This window comes from Leucoraja erinacea, chromosome 42 (assembly GCF_028641065.1).
Source record: "Leucoraja erinacea ecotype New England chromosome 42, Leri_hhj_1, whole genome shotgun sequence".
NCBI classification, from domain to species: Eukaryota; Metazoa; Chordata; class Chondrichthyes; order Rajiformes; family Rajidae; genus Leucoraja; species Leucoraja erinaceus.
In genome coordinates this window covers 93,943-110,389 of record NC_073418.1, presented here as the reverse complement: position 1 = coordinate 110,389, position 16,447 = coordinate 93,943, and the positions used below count along the sequence as shown (strand labels likewise).

Below are 16,447 nucleotides of genomic sequence, written 5' to 3'. Positions count from 1 at the left end.
TCAAAGAGAAAAGCTTGTCCACATCAACTCTGTCTATCCCTCTCATCATTTTAAAGACCTCTATCAAGTCCCCCAGTCACATATGTGAATGCCAGTCACATTCTCAATAGGTTAGTCGAGTGTAATTTTCCGTTTGTAAATGTGTTTACTCTGCTCAAGCATATTCCATGATGTCCTGATATATCATTATAAACTGCATTTCGTTGTCTCCACTGCATTTCGTTGTCTCTGTACTGTACACTGACAATGACAATTAAAGTTGAATCTGAATCTAAATCCTTGCAATTCTTCAGCTATTAACACCAAGGTGGTCAGTTTCTCTCTCCTTTCTTAAATAATGGATTCATAATCAGCAGGATTCAATTTGCAGAAAATCGCAATCTATAGAATTTAGAAAAGCGTAAGTGGAGCATCCGCTATTTATAGGTCACCTATTTCAAAACTTTGTGGCTCAGATTCTTAGAATTTATTGGTGGTCATGCACGTCTAAAAGGACGGACCTACAGGAAAAGATGAGAAAGAATTACTTTAGTCAGAGGATGATGAATCTGTAATTCATTGCTGCAGAAGACATGGAGGCCACGTCAATGGATGTGTTTAAGTTGGAGATTGATAGGTTGATTAGTATGGGTGTCGGGTTATAACCATATAACAATTACAGCACGGAAACAGGCCATCTCGACCCTTCTAGTCCGTGCCGAACACATAATCTCCCCTAGTCCCATATACCTGCGCTCAGACCATAACCCTCCATTCCCTTCCCATCCATATAACTATCCAATTTATTTTTAAATGATAAAAACGAACCTGCCTCCACCACCTTCACTGGAAGCTCATTCCACACAGCCACCACTCTCTGAGTAAAGAAGTTCCCCCTCATGTTACCCCTAAACTTCAGTCCCTTAATTCTCATGTCATGTCCCCTTGTTTGAATCTTCCCTACTCTCAGTGGGAAAAGCTTTTCCACGTCAACTCTGTCTATCCCTCTCATCATTTTAAAAACCTCTATCAAGTCCCTCCTTAACCTTCTGCGCTCCAAAGAATAAAGCCCTAACTTGTTCAACCTTTCTCTGTAACTTAGTTGCTGAAACCCAGGCAACATTCTAGTAAATCTCCTCTGTACTCTCTCTATTTTGTTGACATCCTTCCTATAATTAGGCGACCAAAATTGTACACCATACTCCAGAATTGGCCTCACCAATGCCTTGTACAATTTTAACATTACATCCCAACTTCTATACTCAATGCTCTGATTTATAAAGGCCAGCACACCAAAAGCTTCCTTTACCACCCTATCTACATGAGATTCCACTTTCAGGGAACTGTGCACAGTTATTCCCAGATCCCTCTGTTCACCTACATTCTTCAATTCCCTACCATTTACCATGTACGTCCTATTTTGATTTGTCCTGCCAAGATGTAGCACCTCACACTTATCAGCATTAAACTCCATCTGCCATCTTTCAGCCCACTCTTCCAACTGGCATAAATCTCTCTGTAGACTTTGAAACTCTACTTCATTACCCGCAACCCCACCTATCTTAGTATCATCTGCATACTTACTAATCCAATTTACCACACCATCATCCAGATCATTGATGTACATGGCAAACAACAGTGGACCCAACACAGATCCCTGTGGCACCCCACTCGTCACTGGCCTCCAACCTGACAAACAACCATCCACCATTACTCTCTGGCATCTCCCATTCAGCCACTGTTAAATCCATCTTGCTACTCCACCATTAATACCCAACCATTGAACCTTCTTAACCAACCTTCCATGAGGAACCTTGTCAAAGGCCTTACTGAAGTCCATATACACAACATCCACTGCTTTACCCTCATCAATTTCCCGAGTAACATCTTCAAAAAATTCAAGAAGATTAGTTAAACATGACCTTCCAGGCACAAATCCATGTTGACTGTTCCTAATCAGACCCTGTTTATCCAGATGCTTATATATTATCTCTAAGTATTCTTTCCATTAATTTGCCCACCACTGACGTCAAACTAACAGGTCTATAATTGCTAGGTTTACTCTTAGACCCCTTTTTAAACAATGGAACAACATGCGCAGTACGCCAATCCTCCGGCACTATTCCCGTTTCTAATGACATTTGAAATATTTCTGCCATAGCCCCTGCTATTTCTACACTAACTTCCCTCAATGTCCTAGGGAATATCCTGTCTGGACCTGGAGACTTATCCACTTTTATATTTCTCAAAAGTGTCAGTACTTCTTCTTCTTTGATCCTCATAGTTTCCATAGCTACTCTACTTGTTCCCCTTACCTCACATAATTCAATATCCTTCTCCTTGGTGAATACCGAAGAAAAGAAACTGTTCAATATCTCCCCCATCTCTTTTGGCTCTGCAGATAGTTGTCCACTCTGACTCTCTAATGGACCAATTTTATCCCTCGTTATGGTAGAGAAGGCAGGAGAGTGGGGTTGAGAGTGAAAGAAAGATCCGCCACGATTGGATGGCAGAGTAGTCCCGATAGGCCGAATGGCCTAATTATGCTCCTATGCCTAATGAACACTCCTTCGGTATATGATTTTATGAACACAATATCCTCCTTTCTAACTTGACGTGGTTCGTTGGTATTACTAGCATGCTTACCTCCGCGATAGGATTCACAATGTATTTGCTTTATTTCACTCAATAAATTCCACTCTCAGCCTGTGTGAGGGGACCCTATCTACCTTGACCTTTCTTTACACAAGAGCAGAAGACAGAAGAAGATCGGTGAGAGGCATTGTGATGCATGGTTGCCACTTCTTTCTGCATTTGAGTTGAGTTTATTGTCACGTGTACAATGAAAAGCTATTTTGCGTGCTACCAGCCAGCGAATAGACCACATTAAGATAATCAAGCCATTCACAGTATACAGATACATGATATAAAGGGGATAACATTTAGTGCAACATAAATCTGATTAAAGATAGTTCATGGGTCTTCAATGAAGTAGATGGTAGCTCAGGATCGCCTGTTGGGAGGATAGTTCGGTTGCCTGATAACATTTCTTTAATCCATGGCTAACAATGCAGATGCCTAAAACTTTTTTCATTGTTCCATGATTTTTTTTAAATATATATATTTTTGTAATTGTATTGTTATATATACAGTTGCTGTATTTTGATATTAAATCATGCCAATGCTGACATTTGATGAGGTTGTACCATTCAAGATTTAGCCTCACAGACCCAATTTGATTTGGGGAATATGTATGATGATATAGTTTCCTGTGCATTGTGTAGAGTTGCTCTGAAGACAATTTGGTGCTGGGAGAGCCTCCTTCTCCAAATCTGAAGGCTCAAATTTGCTACTTTGGCTTTGGCTCTAAGTCGCAGACAAAATTTGACCAAACACTAAATTTGACCAAACAGTCTGAAGAAGGATGTCGACCCGAAACATCACGGATTCCTTCTCTCCAGTGATGCTGCATGTCCTGTTGAGTTACTCCAGCATTTTGTCCAAACAGTAGTTGTTCCACTGGTATTCCATCACTCCAGAGCAGTATACCGTGAAGAATTCCCAGAACAGTGTTGTTTCTGGGTGCTCTTTGTACAATCGACTGAGGCACATTTTATTGAAAGCCACACTGAACTAAAATGCTTTGTTGAATGAGAACACATTTGGGTTGGCAAAAAAATAGCCGCACAGATAAATAGCTTTGTTTAAAAAAAAGTTTACTTCAAAATTAAATAAAATCTAACCATGCACATAGGCACAATAGCTGAAACAAACAGGAAATGGTGGAAATGCACAGCAGGTGACAGCTTTTAATCAACAAAACCACAAGACTTATCTGTAGCAGTGGTTTGCTTCACGGTGCTGTTGCTTGCTCGGTGTTCAGTAAGATCATGGCCCATCTGATTTTACCTTTACCCCTACTCTCCTTAGTTTGGAGATACAGCATGGAAACCATTCCTTCAGCCCACTGAGTTTGAATTCAAGTTCAAGTTCCCATTTATTGTCACATGCACTAATTAAGGCGAGTGGTATTTGAGTTACTCTACATAGAAAATAGGTGCAGGAGGAGGCCATTCGGCCCTTCGAGCCAACACCGCCATTCATTGTGATCATGGCTAATGGTCCCCTATCAATAACCCGTGCCTGCCTTCTCCCCATATCCCTTGACTCCACTAGCCCCTAGAGCTCTATCTAACTCTCTCTTAAATACATCCAGTGACTTGGCCTCCACTGCCCTCTGTGGAAGGGAATTCCATAAATTCACAACTCTCTGGGTAAAATAGTTTTTTCTCACCTCAGTCTTAAATGACCTCCCCTTTATTCTAAGACTGTGGCCCCTGGTTCTGGACTCGCCCAACATTGGGATCATTTTTCCTGCATCTAGCTTGTCCAGTTCTTTTATAATTTTATATGTTTCTATAAGATTCCCGCTCATCCTTCTAAACTCCAGTGAATACAAGCCTAGTCTTTTCAATCTTTCCTCATATGACAGTCCCTCAATCCCAGGGATCAATCTCGTGAACCTACACTGCACTGCCTCAATCACAAGGATGTCCTTCCTCAAATTAGGAGACCAAAACTGGACACAATGCTCTAGATGTGGTCTCACCAGAGCCCTATACAACTGCAGAAGAACCTCTTTACTCCTATACTGAAATCTTCTTGTTATGAAGGCCAACATTCCATTAGCTTTCTTCACTGCCTGCTGTACCTGCACGCCAACTTTCAGTGACCGGTGTACAAGGACGCCCAGGTCTCGCTGCACCTCCCCATTACCTAACCTAACCCCATTGAGATAATAATCTGCCCCCTTGTTTTTGCCGCCAAAGTGGATAACCTCACATTTATCTATATTATACTGCATCTGCCACGCATCTGCCCACTCACTCAACCTGTCCAGGTCACCCTGCAAACTCCTAACATCCTCTTCACAGTTCGCAATGCCAACCAGCTTTGTGTCAGCCGCAAACTTGCTAGTGTTGCTCCTAATTCCTTCTTCCAAATACTAATTCCCTCTTCCAATACAGCCATACCAAGTGAAAAGCAACAATACACACAGTCACATAAAATAAAATTGAACATAATCATCCACCACAGCATAATCCACATTCCTCACTGTGATGGAAGGTAATAAAGTGCAATCATCTTCCTCCTTTCTTCACCCGTGGTCGGGTTTGAACCCTCCGCACTCGCCACTGCCGACGGTCTGATGTCCGAACCCCTCGCGTCGGGATGATCGAAACTCCGGGGTCGGCACGGATTGGAACACTCCACGGCATGCTGCTCCCGAGTCGGCCTCTGCTTACTGGAGACCGCAGGCTTCATGGTGTTAAAGTCCACAGGCCTCGTGGTTGGAGCTCCTTCACAGGCGATCCTCAGCAGTGGATCGCAGGCTCCTTTGATGTTAAAGTCCACGACGGAAACCACGGCATCACCTCCATGTCTCTATTTCACCGAGTTCCCTCCTTAGAAATTATGGTCTTGCTGTGTATTCCCAACATTTCCTACTTGAATTTCTCCCATTTGCCTTGGCCTTTCAAACAATGATCTAGTTGTAAACAAGTTCCAGGTCTCTGCCCCCAACAAACAAGCCATTCGGGTCAGTTATTAGTATTGCAGCAAGCAGTTTCAACACAAAACGCAGACGTGCAATTCAATGCGTAATTCAAGCTGGGGGTTAAATTTCATGTATCAGATGATAAACGGTGGGCAGAGAGCGCCTTTCCCTCATTCGGTCTTGCCCCTGCAGTGTCCAGATTGGGGTTGAATTTTATCTCATCGTATATCGTGGTAAGCTGTGCCTTTCGATTTTGCTCTCCTCCACTGGCATCCAGTTCACGTAAATGTCTCTGTGGCTTGAAAGGAAAGATTGTCAATGGACCGTGTGTTTAGATCTGGTGTTTATGTGACTCAGGCTTGTAATGCATGGTGCAGGGAATAGTGCAGAGGATAGTTTTGGAGTACAAGGCAGTTTACAGACATGAAGAGAGATTTTGGCACTGGGAGATAGAGTTTTGTGCGGTTATAAATTCTGAAATGCCTGGTGAAAGAGATGATGTGTTCTGAAGTAACATAGAAGGAATTTTCTCATGTTTAGAAACATAGAAAATAGATGCAGGAGTAGGCCATTCGGCCCTTCGAGCCTGCCCCGCCATTCAATATGATCATGGCTTTAGTGGCCTTTGTACCACAAGACATGCAGAGCAAGGGCTGCAGACTTCTGAGTGTTATGGTCATCTCTGTCGTGAACTCTGCAGGGAGAGTACTTTACGGTAATACAGAGTTCGCTATCATGGATGAAGCTTTGTGCTGGAGGACTAGCTATGGGAAGGCTGCTGTCTCAGGGTCATCGACAGCAACTACCGTCTGGTAAAACTGGCTGCTCTATACAATGTCTGGGTTAAATTTCTGAGAATCACTTGCACACATTTTTATTCACACCAAGGTCGCATGGAACCGCAGTGGACACAGAATGCTACCGCATCTACAGTCAGGGTCCAAACCACATTGAGTTGAACGATCTAAACCTCGCCTCGCTAAATGGACAAAGTATTTTGAGCATTTTTTTAAATACTTTTATGTTCCATGACGACTTAGCCCCTGCTTGCCTGCAGTTTCTATTAGCCCTATAATCCCTCCAGAAACCGTCATCCTTGGCCTTGCGAACACCCACAATTTAATCTTTATTCTTGGCACATTCTATCCACTGTCAAAGCAACAACTTCTGGAATTCCTTCCCTCCCTTATTGAAACACTCGCTAAAATCTAACCATCTAAGCTTTTGTTATCTTTCAGTGACACAGTGACAGTTTTAGGTTATTAACACTATGATATTTCTTTGGACATTTCGCTACATTTTGGTTTTTAATTTTCCATACTCCATTCATCTTTTAACGGTCTTTCTGGTAACTCTTTCATTCAGCTTGGGTAATAAAGCCTCGTATTCAGAAGGTACACAAAAAAGCTAGAGAAACTCAGCGGGTGCAGCAGCATCTATGGAGCGAAGGAAATAGGCAACGTATCGGGCCGAAAACCTTCTTCAGACTGATCGGGGGCGGGGACAAGAAAGGACAAAGGAGGAGGCGTCCGAAGGCTGGGGGATGGGAGGAGACAGCAGGGGGACTGAGGAAGGGGAGGAGACAGCAAGGACTAACAAAATTGGGAGAATTCTATGTTCATGCCCCCAGGGTGCAGACTCCCCAAACGGAATATGAGGTGCTGTTCCTCCAATTTCCGGTGCTGCTCGCTGTGGCCATGGAGGAGACCCAGGACAGAGAGGTCGGAGACGGAGTGGGAGGGGGAGTTGAAGTGCTGAGCCACCGGGAGGTCAGCTTGGTTATTGCGGACCGAGCGGAGGTGTTCGGCGAAACGATCGCCCAACCTCCGCTTGGTCTCACCGATATAGATCTGCTGACATCTAGAGCAGCGGACGCAATAGATGAGGTTGGAAGAGATGCAGGTAAACCTCTGTCGCACCTGGAACGATTGCTTGGATCCTTGAACGGAGTCGAGGGGGGAGGTAAAGGGACAAGTGTTGCATCTCTTGCGGTTGCAAAGGAAAGTGCCCGGGGAGATGGTGGTACGAGAGGGAAGGGAAGAATTGACAAGGGAGTTATGGAGGGAGCGGTCTTTGCAGAAGGCAGATATGGGGGGAGATGGGAAGATGTGGCGAGTGGTGGGGTCACGTTGGAGGTGGCGAAACTGACGGAGGATTACTTTTTGTATGTGACGGCTGGTGGGGTGAAAGGTGAGGACTAGGGGGACTCAGCCCTTGTTGCGAGTGGGGGGATGGGGAGAGAGAGCAGTGTTGCGGGGTATGGAAGAGACCCTAGTGCGAGCCTCATTTATGGTGGAGGAGGGGAACCCCCGTTCCCTGAATAATGAGGACATTTCAGATGTCCTGGTGTGGAACGCCTCATCCGTGGAGCAGATGCGGCGTAAACGGAGGAATTGGGAGTAGGGGATGGAGTCCTTACAGGAAGCAGGGTGGGAAGAAGTGTAGTCCAGATTCAGATCGTATTCAGATGTTAGTGCGGTAGTAGTAATGCCCAAATAATTAGATGAGATTGAAACGGGCGCGGTTAGATTCATGAGATCATGAACGCAGCCGAAACACTTAACGTGCAACAGAGAGAGAGAGAGAGAGAACTATGAGAGAACAATTCACAGGGAAGCAGAAGCAGAACTAGGAGCAAACTGTCAGAAAAGTTGAACTGCAAAAGAAGCTAAATGAGGAAGTGAGAAAACACATAAAAACAAATGTGGAAAGCCACAGAAAGACAAATAGGATTACAACAAGGGTTAAACATTTGTGAAATGTGAGAACAATGGAGACAAAGGTAGAGCCACAAGGAATTGCGGATGTTGGAATCTTGAACAAAACACAAAAGTAGTGGAGGAACTGGAGTGACAAAGGTATACATGCAGCAATCTCATGGGATTGGATGGAATTGTTTCTGCTAATCATAATGACGAGCAGAATCAAACTGTATAAGAGTATCTCTGGAGAAGAGTCTCAACCCGAAACGTCACCTATTCCTTTTCTCTACAGATGCTGCTTGACCCGCTGAGTTACTCCAGCATTTTGTATCCATCTTCAATATAAAGCCTCTCTTGCACCCCATCTAATCTGGCCTCCAGGGATTTGTGAAATTGCCCATAATGAGGCTCTTAGTGAATCAGGGATGAAACAACCCTTAATGACTTAATCACCCAAAAACTCAACAACAAAAAAATGCCTTATTGGCTCAATCAATGGGTTCTGGGATTACATCATTTTTTTCAGTTATTTTTTCTGAGTCTGGGCCTCACTGACAAAGCCAGCATTTAATGCCCATCATTAATTGCCCTTGAGAAGATAGTGGTGAACTGCGTTCTTGTACAACAAATTGTCATTCCGAAACCTGCTTAAAAATTAATCACATAACGTGAGTCGGGAATCACGGATTGTTGGGACCAGAGAAGGGCAGGAGATTTCCATCTCAACAGGGTTTTTTTGGACCAGAATGTTTTTTTATGACAATCATTACCAGAATTAGTTTTTTTTTTAATATAAATTCCAGAATTTGTTCTTCCTTCTGGCACAATAATTAATTGAAAGAAAGGCAATAATCATTTTATGTCCCAACTATGTAAACTGGTTTCCCTGGTTTGCCTGTGTAGCACAATGGTTATCAATTAGAATGAAGGCAATGGATTGATGGAATAGGCTAGAGGGACTGAATGGCCCTTTGTCATTCTTATATTGCTTTAGTCATTTTATCTGCTGCAGCACGCAGTCAGAGCCTGAACCTGGACATTACAGTTATAACCATATAACCATATAACAATTACAGCACGGAAACAGGCCATCTCGGCCCTTCTAGTCCGTGCTGAACACTTATTCTCCCCTAGTCCCATCTACCTGCACTCAGACCATAACCCTCCATTCCTTTCCCGTCCATATAACTATCCAATCTATATTTAAATGATAAAATCGTACCTGCCTTCACCACTTCCACTGGAAGCTCATTCCACACAGCTACCACTCTCTGAGTAAAGAAGTTCCCCCTCATGTTACCCCTAAATTTCTGTCCCTTAATTCTCAAGTCATGTCCTTTTGTTTGAATCTTCCCTACTCTCAGTGGGAACGTCAACTCTGTCTATCCCTCTCATCATTTTAAAGTCCTCTATCAGGTCCCCCCCTTAACCTTCTGTGCTCCAAAGAATAAATACCTAACTTGTTCAACCTTTCTCTGTAACTTAGTTGCTGAAACCCAGGCAAGATTCTAGTAAATCTCCTCTGTAATCTCTCTATTTTGTTGACATCCTTCCTATAATTAGGCAACCAAAATTGTACACCATACTCCAGAATTGGCCTCTCCAATGCCTTGTACAATTTTAACATTACATCCCAACTTCTATACTCAATGCTCTGATTTATAAATGCCAGCACACCAAAAGCTTTCTTTGCCACCCTATCTACATGAGATTCCACCTTCAGGGAACTGTGCACAGTTATTCCTAGATCCCTCTGTTCAACTACATTCCTCAATTCACTACCTTCTTCCCAATGGCAGTGGTGAGATGAGTGAGTGGCCAGAATGATGTGGGTCTTTGATAATGTTGGCTGCCTTTTTGAGGCAACGACTATGATAAATCCCTTTGATGGTGGGGAGATCAGAGCCGGTGATGGCATGGGCAGTGTTTTGCAACTTTTTGCCTGTGCTACAGCATGCAGTCAGAGCCAGTGGAACAGACCTCACAAAGGTTACAGGGGTCTCTTTACTTTAGTTACTTTAGAGATACAGCATGGAAACAGGCCCTTCGGCCCACCGAGTCATCGCCGACCAGCAACCCCCCCCATACATTAGCTCTATCCTACACACAGGAAACAATTTACAATTAGCCAGAAGCTAATAGCCGACATAACCGACAAACCTCTACATCTATGGAGCATGGGAAGAAACCGGAGAACCTGGAAAAAACCCACTCAGTCACAGGGAGAATATGTCAACTTTATGCAGACAGCACCCATTGTCAGCATCGAACCGGGATCTCTGGCGCTGTAAGGCAACAACTCTACCGCTGTGCTACGCATGTCACTCTTTTGCTGGCTTTCAACAAAGATAGTTCTTGGTCAGGGAACCAGTGGCAACATTAGGAAGTGTGGCTTGTGCAATGCATTGCTTTTAAAAGAAGAAACGTAAATAGATAGCATCATCCCACTATGATTTTGAAAAAGTGGACAATTGACATAATTGCAACGCCAACCCTTACTGAGACAGTGTTGGCGAACCAGTAAATGCTGGTGAAATTATAGAAACAAATTGAAGTAATCAGCAAGGCAGCTTTAAATCAATGCCCACCATTTCTTTCAGATCTACGAACAAAACATAGGGGTGGTTTCAACTCAGGAAGGCAACAGTAATCCAATATTAATGCAACCAATAGAATCATGCAGAGACATCTGGAAGACGTACTTTGTAAAATGTACACATCAGTTCTCAGTGTAAGGAAAGATAAATAAATCAACAGAGTTGCCAGCTTTGCAATTTAGAATTACATTTCAGTGACGATGCCTGGTGCCTTCAACTTTATATACACAGCTTCAATGTATGGATCCCAAGCTCAGATTACAATTTGACTGCATCTTGTGTTTTCCAAGCGTGGCTCTACATGGAACTTGTCAACACCTTATTTCTACATGCATGTTTGTTGCTGCCAGCTGCACCAAGCATCTCTCTGTCCAGTGCCATCGATGGACTGGCAGGTCTAGGATGGCAGTCAAAGTGGAGTCATCTATAGGCTCCCTCCCAAGATGCTCATCATGCTGAACTGGAAACCTGTCCCCTCCTCTTCCACCTTTACTGGATCTAAATCCTGCACTTACTTCCTCAACAGCACAAAGGGGCCCAGCACAAAGGGGCCACCTTCCGAAAGATTCTAGCAGTTAAAGGAATCTCGCCACCAACATCTCAAGACTTGGGGATGGCCAATAAACACTAGGTGGACAAAGGCTAGAGATCAAAAGGAGAGAAACCAGGATTGGGGGGGGAGAAAAGGCCGGATAATGGGAGGAATTGGTGCGAACTGGGGGTGGGAGGAAGAAAGAGAAAGGAGGGAACCAGGATGTTATTTAAAATTAAGAGATTTCAATGTCCATGCGTTTAAGAAGGAACTGCAGATGCTGGAAAATCGAAGGTACACAAAAATGCTGGAGTAACTCAGCGGGTGCAGCAGCAGCATCTATGGAGCGAAGGAAATAGGCAACCCTTCTTCAGACTGGTTTTGGCCCGAAACTTTGCCTATTTCCTTTGCTACATAGATGCTGCTGCACCCACTGAGTTTCTCCAGCATTTTTGTGTACCTTCAATGTTCATGCGTTGGGTTGTAAGCTACCCAAGTGGAATATGAGGTGCTGTTACTCCAGTTTGTGTGTGGCCTCAATCTGGCAATAGAGGAGGTCCAGGACAGAAAGGTCAGCGTGAGGATGGGTAGGGTAGGGGAGTTGAAATGGTTAGCAGACGGGAGAACCAGCAAGCTTTGTTCGGCGAAGCGGTCTTTGCAGCTTGTACCAACCTGCTCCCTGGCCTGGTTTGCTCTCCCGATCACAGCATACAGCGGTGGTTCACTTCTCCTTTCTGTGTTAGGAGCTTTAAATAAAAACAATTGCTATTGGAACCATGCTCCTTTTCCTTTTTACTAAATATTTTCCACATACACTCTTCCCCTTTGTGCTCAATTCTTCCACCAGGCACGCCTTCTTTGTTCAAAATGGCATAGATAGAGTGGATGCAGAAAGGATGTTTCCACTGGTGGGTGAGTCTTGGACCTGAGGTCATAGCCTCAGAATTAAATGAGGTGAGGGGGAACTTCTTTAGTCAGAGGGTGGTGAATCTGTGGAACTCATTGCCACAGAGAGCTGTGGAGGCCAAGTCAGTGGATATTTTTAAGGCAGAGATAGATCATGTTTTGATTAGAATGGGTGTCATGGGTTGTGAGAAGGTAGGAAAATGGGATTAGGAGGCACAGATCAGCCCCGATTGAATGGCGGAGTAGTCTCGATGGGCCGAATGGCCTAATTCTACTCCTAAAACTTGTGAAAAGTCTGACTGACGAGACAGCCCACAATGGGCATCCCTGCCAAGGTTCACCATATCCTCAGGCAATCATTGCCCCACCCATTGGTATTGTCATCTCGGTCCATCCATAGACCACCAGAGGAGAGGTATCCAGTTTCTGTCATTAAAATCAAAGTTGCACATTGGATATTGGGCAGACAGAGAATCATTTTCTCTCAAGAGTGTTTATTTGTCATATGAATCAGAAGCAACAAAATTCTTAAACTGCAGCTAGACAAACACATTAGATGTAACAACACAAATAAATATCGGTATATAAAAAAATATTATTTACTTTAAATAAACTAGTAAAAGCCTGTCTGAAACACATGTCTGAAGAAGGATCTCGATTCAAAATGTCATCTATTCCTTTTCTCTATAGATGCTCTCTGACCACTTAATTACTCCAGCTTTTTGCGTCTAACTTTAGTAAAAAAATAAAGTATGTCGAGGGTCCATAGTCGTGCAAATTCCTGGTGTCGGGTGCTGAGGTCGGGTCATGCAAGGTGGTTCCTGTTCTTGTTTTCTTGGTTCTTGGTTTCTTGGTCCTCCAAAATATTCCAAATGGAATTTAAACTGGGGGTGGTGAAGGGAGGGATGAAAGGGTTGAAAGGGTGATGAGAAGAAGCTGTCCTTGAAACTGGAGGTAATGGTTCCCAGTCCTCTGCACCTCATATCATCAGAAATAAGCTAAGCATGGCGGAGTTCTGTTAGTCAAGGGAAAACAAAAGTGGGATTACTCTTTGCACCAGAGTCACCTCTGGGCAACATGCCAACCCAATCTAGTGAATTGACATTACGCTATTTGGTTTGAAACTCCAGAATCTTCGCTCCAAAGGATTGGTTCATCATCCAAAAATGTTGGAGTAACTCAGCGGGTCAGGGAGGATCTCCGGTAAGAAGGAATAGGTGATGTTTCAGGTCAAGACCCTTCTTGGGCTTGTACACGCTAGAATTTAGAAGATTGAGGGAGGGATCTTATAGAAACGTACAAAATTCTTAAGGGGTTGGACAGGCTAGATGCAGGAAGATTATTCCCGATGTTGGGGAAGTCCAGAACAAGGGGTCACAGTTTAAGGATAAGGGGGAAATCATTTAGGGCCGAGATGAGAAAATCATTTTTTACACAGAGAGTGGTGAATCTGGGAATTCTCTGCCACAGAAGGTAGTTGAGGCCAGTTCATTGACTATATTTAAGAGGGAGTTAGATGTGGCCCTTGTGGCTAAAGGGATCAGGGGGTATGGAGAGAAGGCAGGTACAGGATACTGAGTTAAATGATCAGCCATGATCAAATTGAATGGTTTGAAGGGCCGAATGGCCTACTCCTGCACCTATTTTCTATGTTTCTATGTTCACTCTGAAGAGGGACCTCGACCAAAAACATCACCTATTCCTTTTCTCCAGAGATGTTGCCTGGTCCGCTGAGTTACTCAAGCATTTTGTGTCCATCTCCGTTGTCACCTAGCATCTGCAGTTCCCTCCTACACACCAGTGAATTATCTGTGCTGGATGTAGAGGGAGAGTTACAGCAGCATTGTAGCAGAGAAACTAGATCAAGCATCACACCTTTCGGCTTAGACAGCAAGAACAACAGAGAGGAGAGCAGATTTGATCAGTTGTAAAAGTTACATTCTGTTAGTGTCAACTATTGCAGAAAGAGCAGGAGATAAAACATGAAAGAGTTACTCTGAGCGTGGAAAAGAATGGTTTCACAGACTACGCGTTGAGTCTTTATACAATTACACCCATGCTACCATGAGACAATAGGCAGAAAATGCTGGAGAAACTCAGCGGGACAGGCAGCATCTCTGGACAAAAGGAACCAGTCTGAAGAAAGACCTCAACCCATTCCTTCTCTCCAGAGATGCTGCCTGTCCCGCTGAGTTACTCCAGCATGTTGTGCCTCTCTTTGGTTTAAACCGGCAGCTGCAGTTCCTTCCTACACAAGAGAGCATCTCTGGAGAAAAAGGATAGATGACATTTCGAATTAGGGTCCTGACCCAAAACGTCACCCGTTTTCACCAGAGATGCTGCCTGACCCGCTGAGTTGCCTCAGCATTTTATGTCTATCAGCAACAGCTTACATGGGCTTGCATTGGATGGTACGTAATTGAACAATCTTTCGTCGTGTCCTATCCAACACATGGGATGTAGATTTTCCCGCTGAGTTGCTCCAGCACTTTGTGACTATCTTTGGTATAAACCAGCATCTGCAGTTCCTTCCTACACACTAATGCCCCTGTCCCACTTGGGAAACCTGAACGGAGACCTCTGGAGACTTTGTGCCCCACCCAAGGTTTCCGTGCGGTTCCCGGAGGTTTTTGTCAGTCTCCCTACCTGCTTCCACTACCTGCAACCACCTGCAACCTCCCTTTGGGAACTGCACGGAAACCTTGGGTGGGACGCAAAGTCTCCAGAGGTTTCCGTTCAGGTTTCCTAAGTGGGACAGGGGCATTAGGCTGCTGTTGATATGTGTGGAGCAGGGCATTTGGGATCACTCAGTGGGAGAGAGGGTGCTGGGTCGGGAGATCGATGGGTAACTCAAGTAAGGTGGGGGGTAGAGAGCTTGTTCAGTGTTCAGGGTTGGTACCTGGAGAATAAAGGGGGTGAGTTGCAAGGTCTGAAGAAGGGGCTGAATGTCGGCACCTGAAAAGGGATCCAACTGCGTTTGAACCTATACAGGAAGGTATAGTTGAAGTCAATCAGAAGAAAGACGGACAGGTACTGTGAAAGCCTCTTGAAATGCAGCTGAAGATAGACTGGTGAAGCTGAATTCTGAAGGAGATGTCAAAGACTGCAAACCATTCTAAAGTGAGTCAACATGCCAGGAATGGTGTACGTTGGACGCCATAGGTATGCACATACCTGGGGTTCTTTGTGCATTCCACTGAAGATCGCCTAAGGAACTGGAAGAAGAAGCACAAACTTTGCAAAGCACAATTTTGAGGTCACAGAATAACATGAAAAACACAGCACACAGGATGGAACGTAGGCGTCTCCCTTCAAAGGCTTTATTTGAAGATTTATTCTGCAGAGAAGGTTGGTCGGTCTCTCCGTTTGTGTTTACCAGCAGACAAGGAGCTAAAGCCAAAATACGGTGACTAACATGAGCCGCCTTGTTGTGAAGGGCCATAACCTGGGATTAGTCTGCATGGTTTAAGAAGAAGAATAGTCGAGTACCTGCCTTCATCGTGCTTTGGTTTTTTCTTGCAACACATGTAGCCAACGCTAGCTAAGATGATAGCTCCCACCACAATTCCCGCAGTAATCAAGCCAATATGGAGTGCTTGCTGTTGCTGGACACCTGAAAAAGGATCAACATTCAACTGTGATTGCATTAGTGCGTTAATGCAGAGAAATATAAAATGTACTTTGCCCAAAAATGAGAAATGCAGCTGAATGCACTGGTGTGCCGTCTTTTCATCTTTCATTTGTTATTTTTAGTGTGTTTCAAAAGTATGTGTTAATGTTCTCTGGTTTGTTTTATGTGCGGATGAGGGAGGGGATCGGGGAAACATTTTTTCAGTCTCTTACCTTGCCGGAGATGCGATTGTTTTCCGGATCATATCTCCGTTCGCTCTGCGGCCCAACATCATGGAGCTGGAGGCCTTGCTCGAGTGACTTTGATGGAAGGCGAAAAAAAGTTCAATCTCTTCCATTCTTTGTTCTCCTGCGATCGGGGGCCTCGAGCCTTCCGTTGTCGGGACGATCTTGGCTCCCGTAGCTGGGAGCCAGACATCCGCGTCGGGACGATCAAGCTCCCGCATCGGGGGGATCTCGGCTTACCCGTGGACTTACCATCGAAGCCTGTGATCCCTTGTGTGGAGGAGCATCGAGGAGCTCGCAGTCCCGGGTCGAGACTGAT

The 16,447-nt window shown here is 44.4% G+C and overlaps 1 protein-coding gene across 4 annotated transcripts in view; it reads right to left on the bottom strand.

The window, feature by feature from the left end:
* Positions 1 to 1,351: 1,351 nt before the first annotated feature.
* Positions 1,352 to 16,447, bottom strand: part of LOC129714807 (signaling lymphocytic activation molecule-like) — a 74,683-nt gene continuing 59,587 nt past the window's right edge. Inside the window, exons 4-7 of one of the 4 annotated variants that reach the window (XM_055664651.1) lie at positions 15,763 to 15,886; positions 15,448 to 15,488; positions 12,040 to 12,113; positions 1,352 to 5,834 (exon numbers count right to left, since the gene is read on the bottom strand). In XM_055664651.1, the coding sequence (XP_055520626.1) occupies positions 5,664 to 5,834; positions 12,040 to 12,113; positions 15,448 to 15,488; positions 15,763 to 15,886 (410 nt within the window). In that variant the 3' untranslated portion in view covers positions 1,352 to 5,663. Of the gene's footprint in view, positions 5,835 to 12,039; positions 13,289 to 15,447; positions 15,489 to 15,762; positions 15,887 to 16,447 lie in introns of those variants that run through there. The other 3 variants (XR_008726395.1, XM_055664652.1, XM_055664653.1) reach the window with 3 other exon arrangements.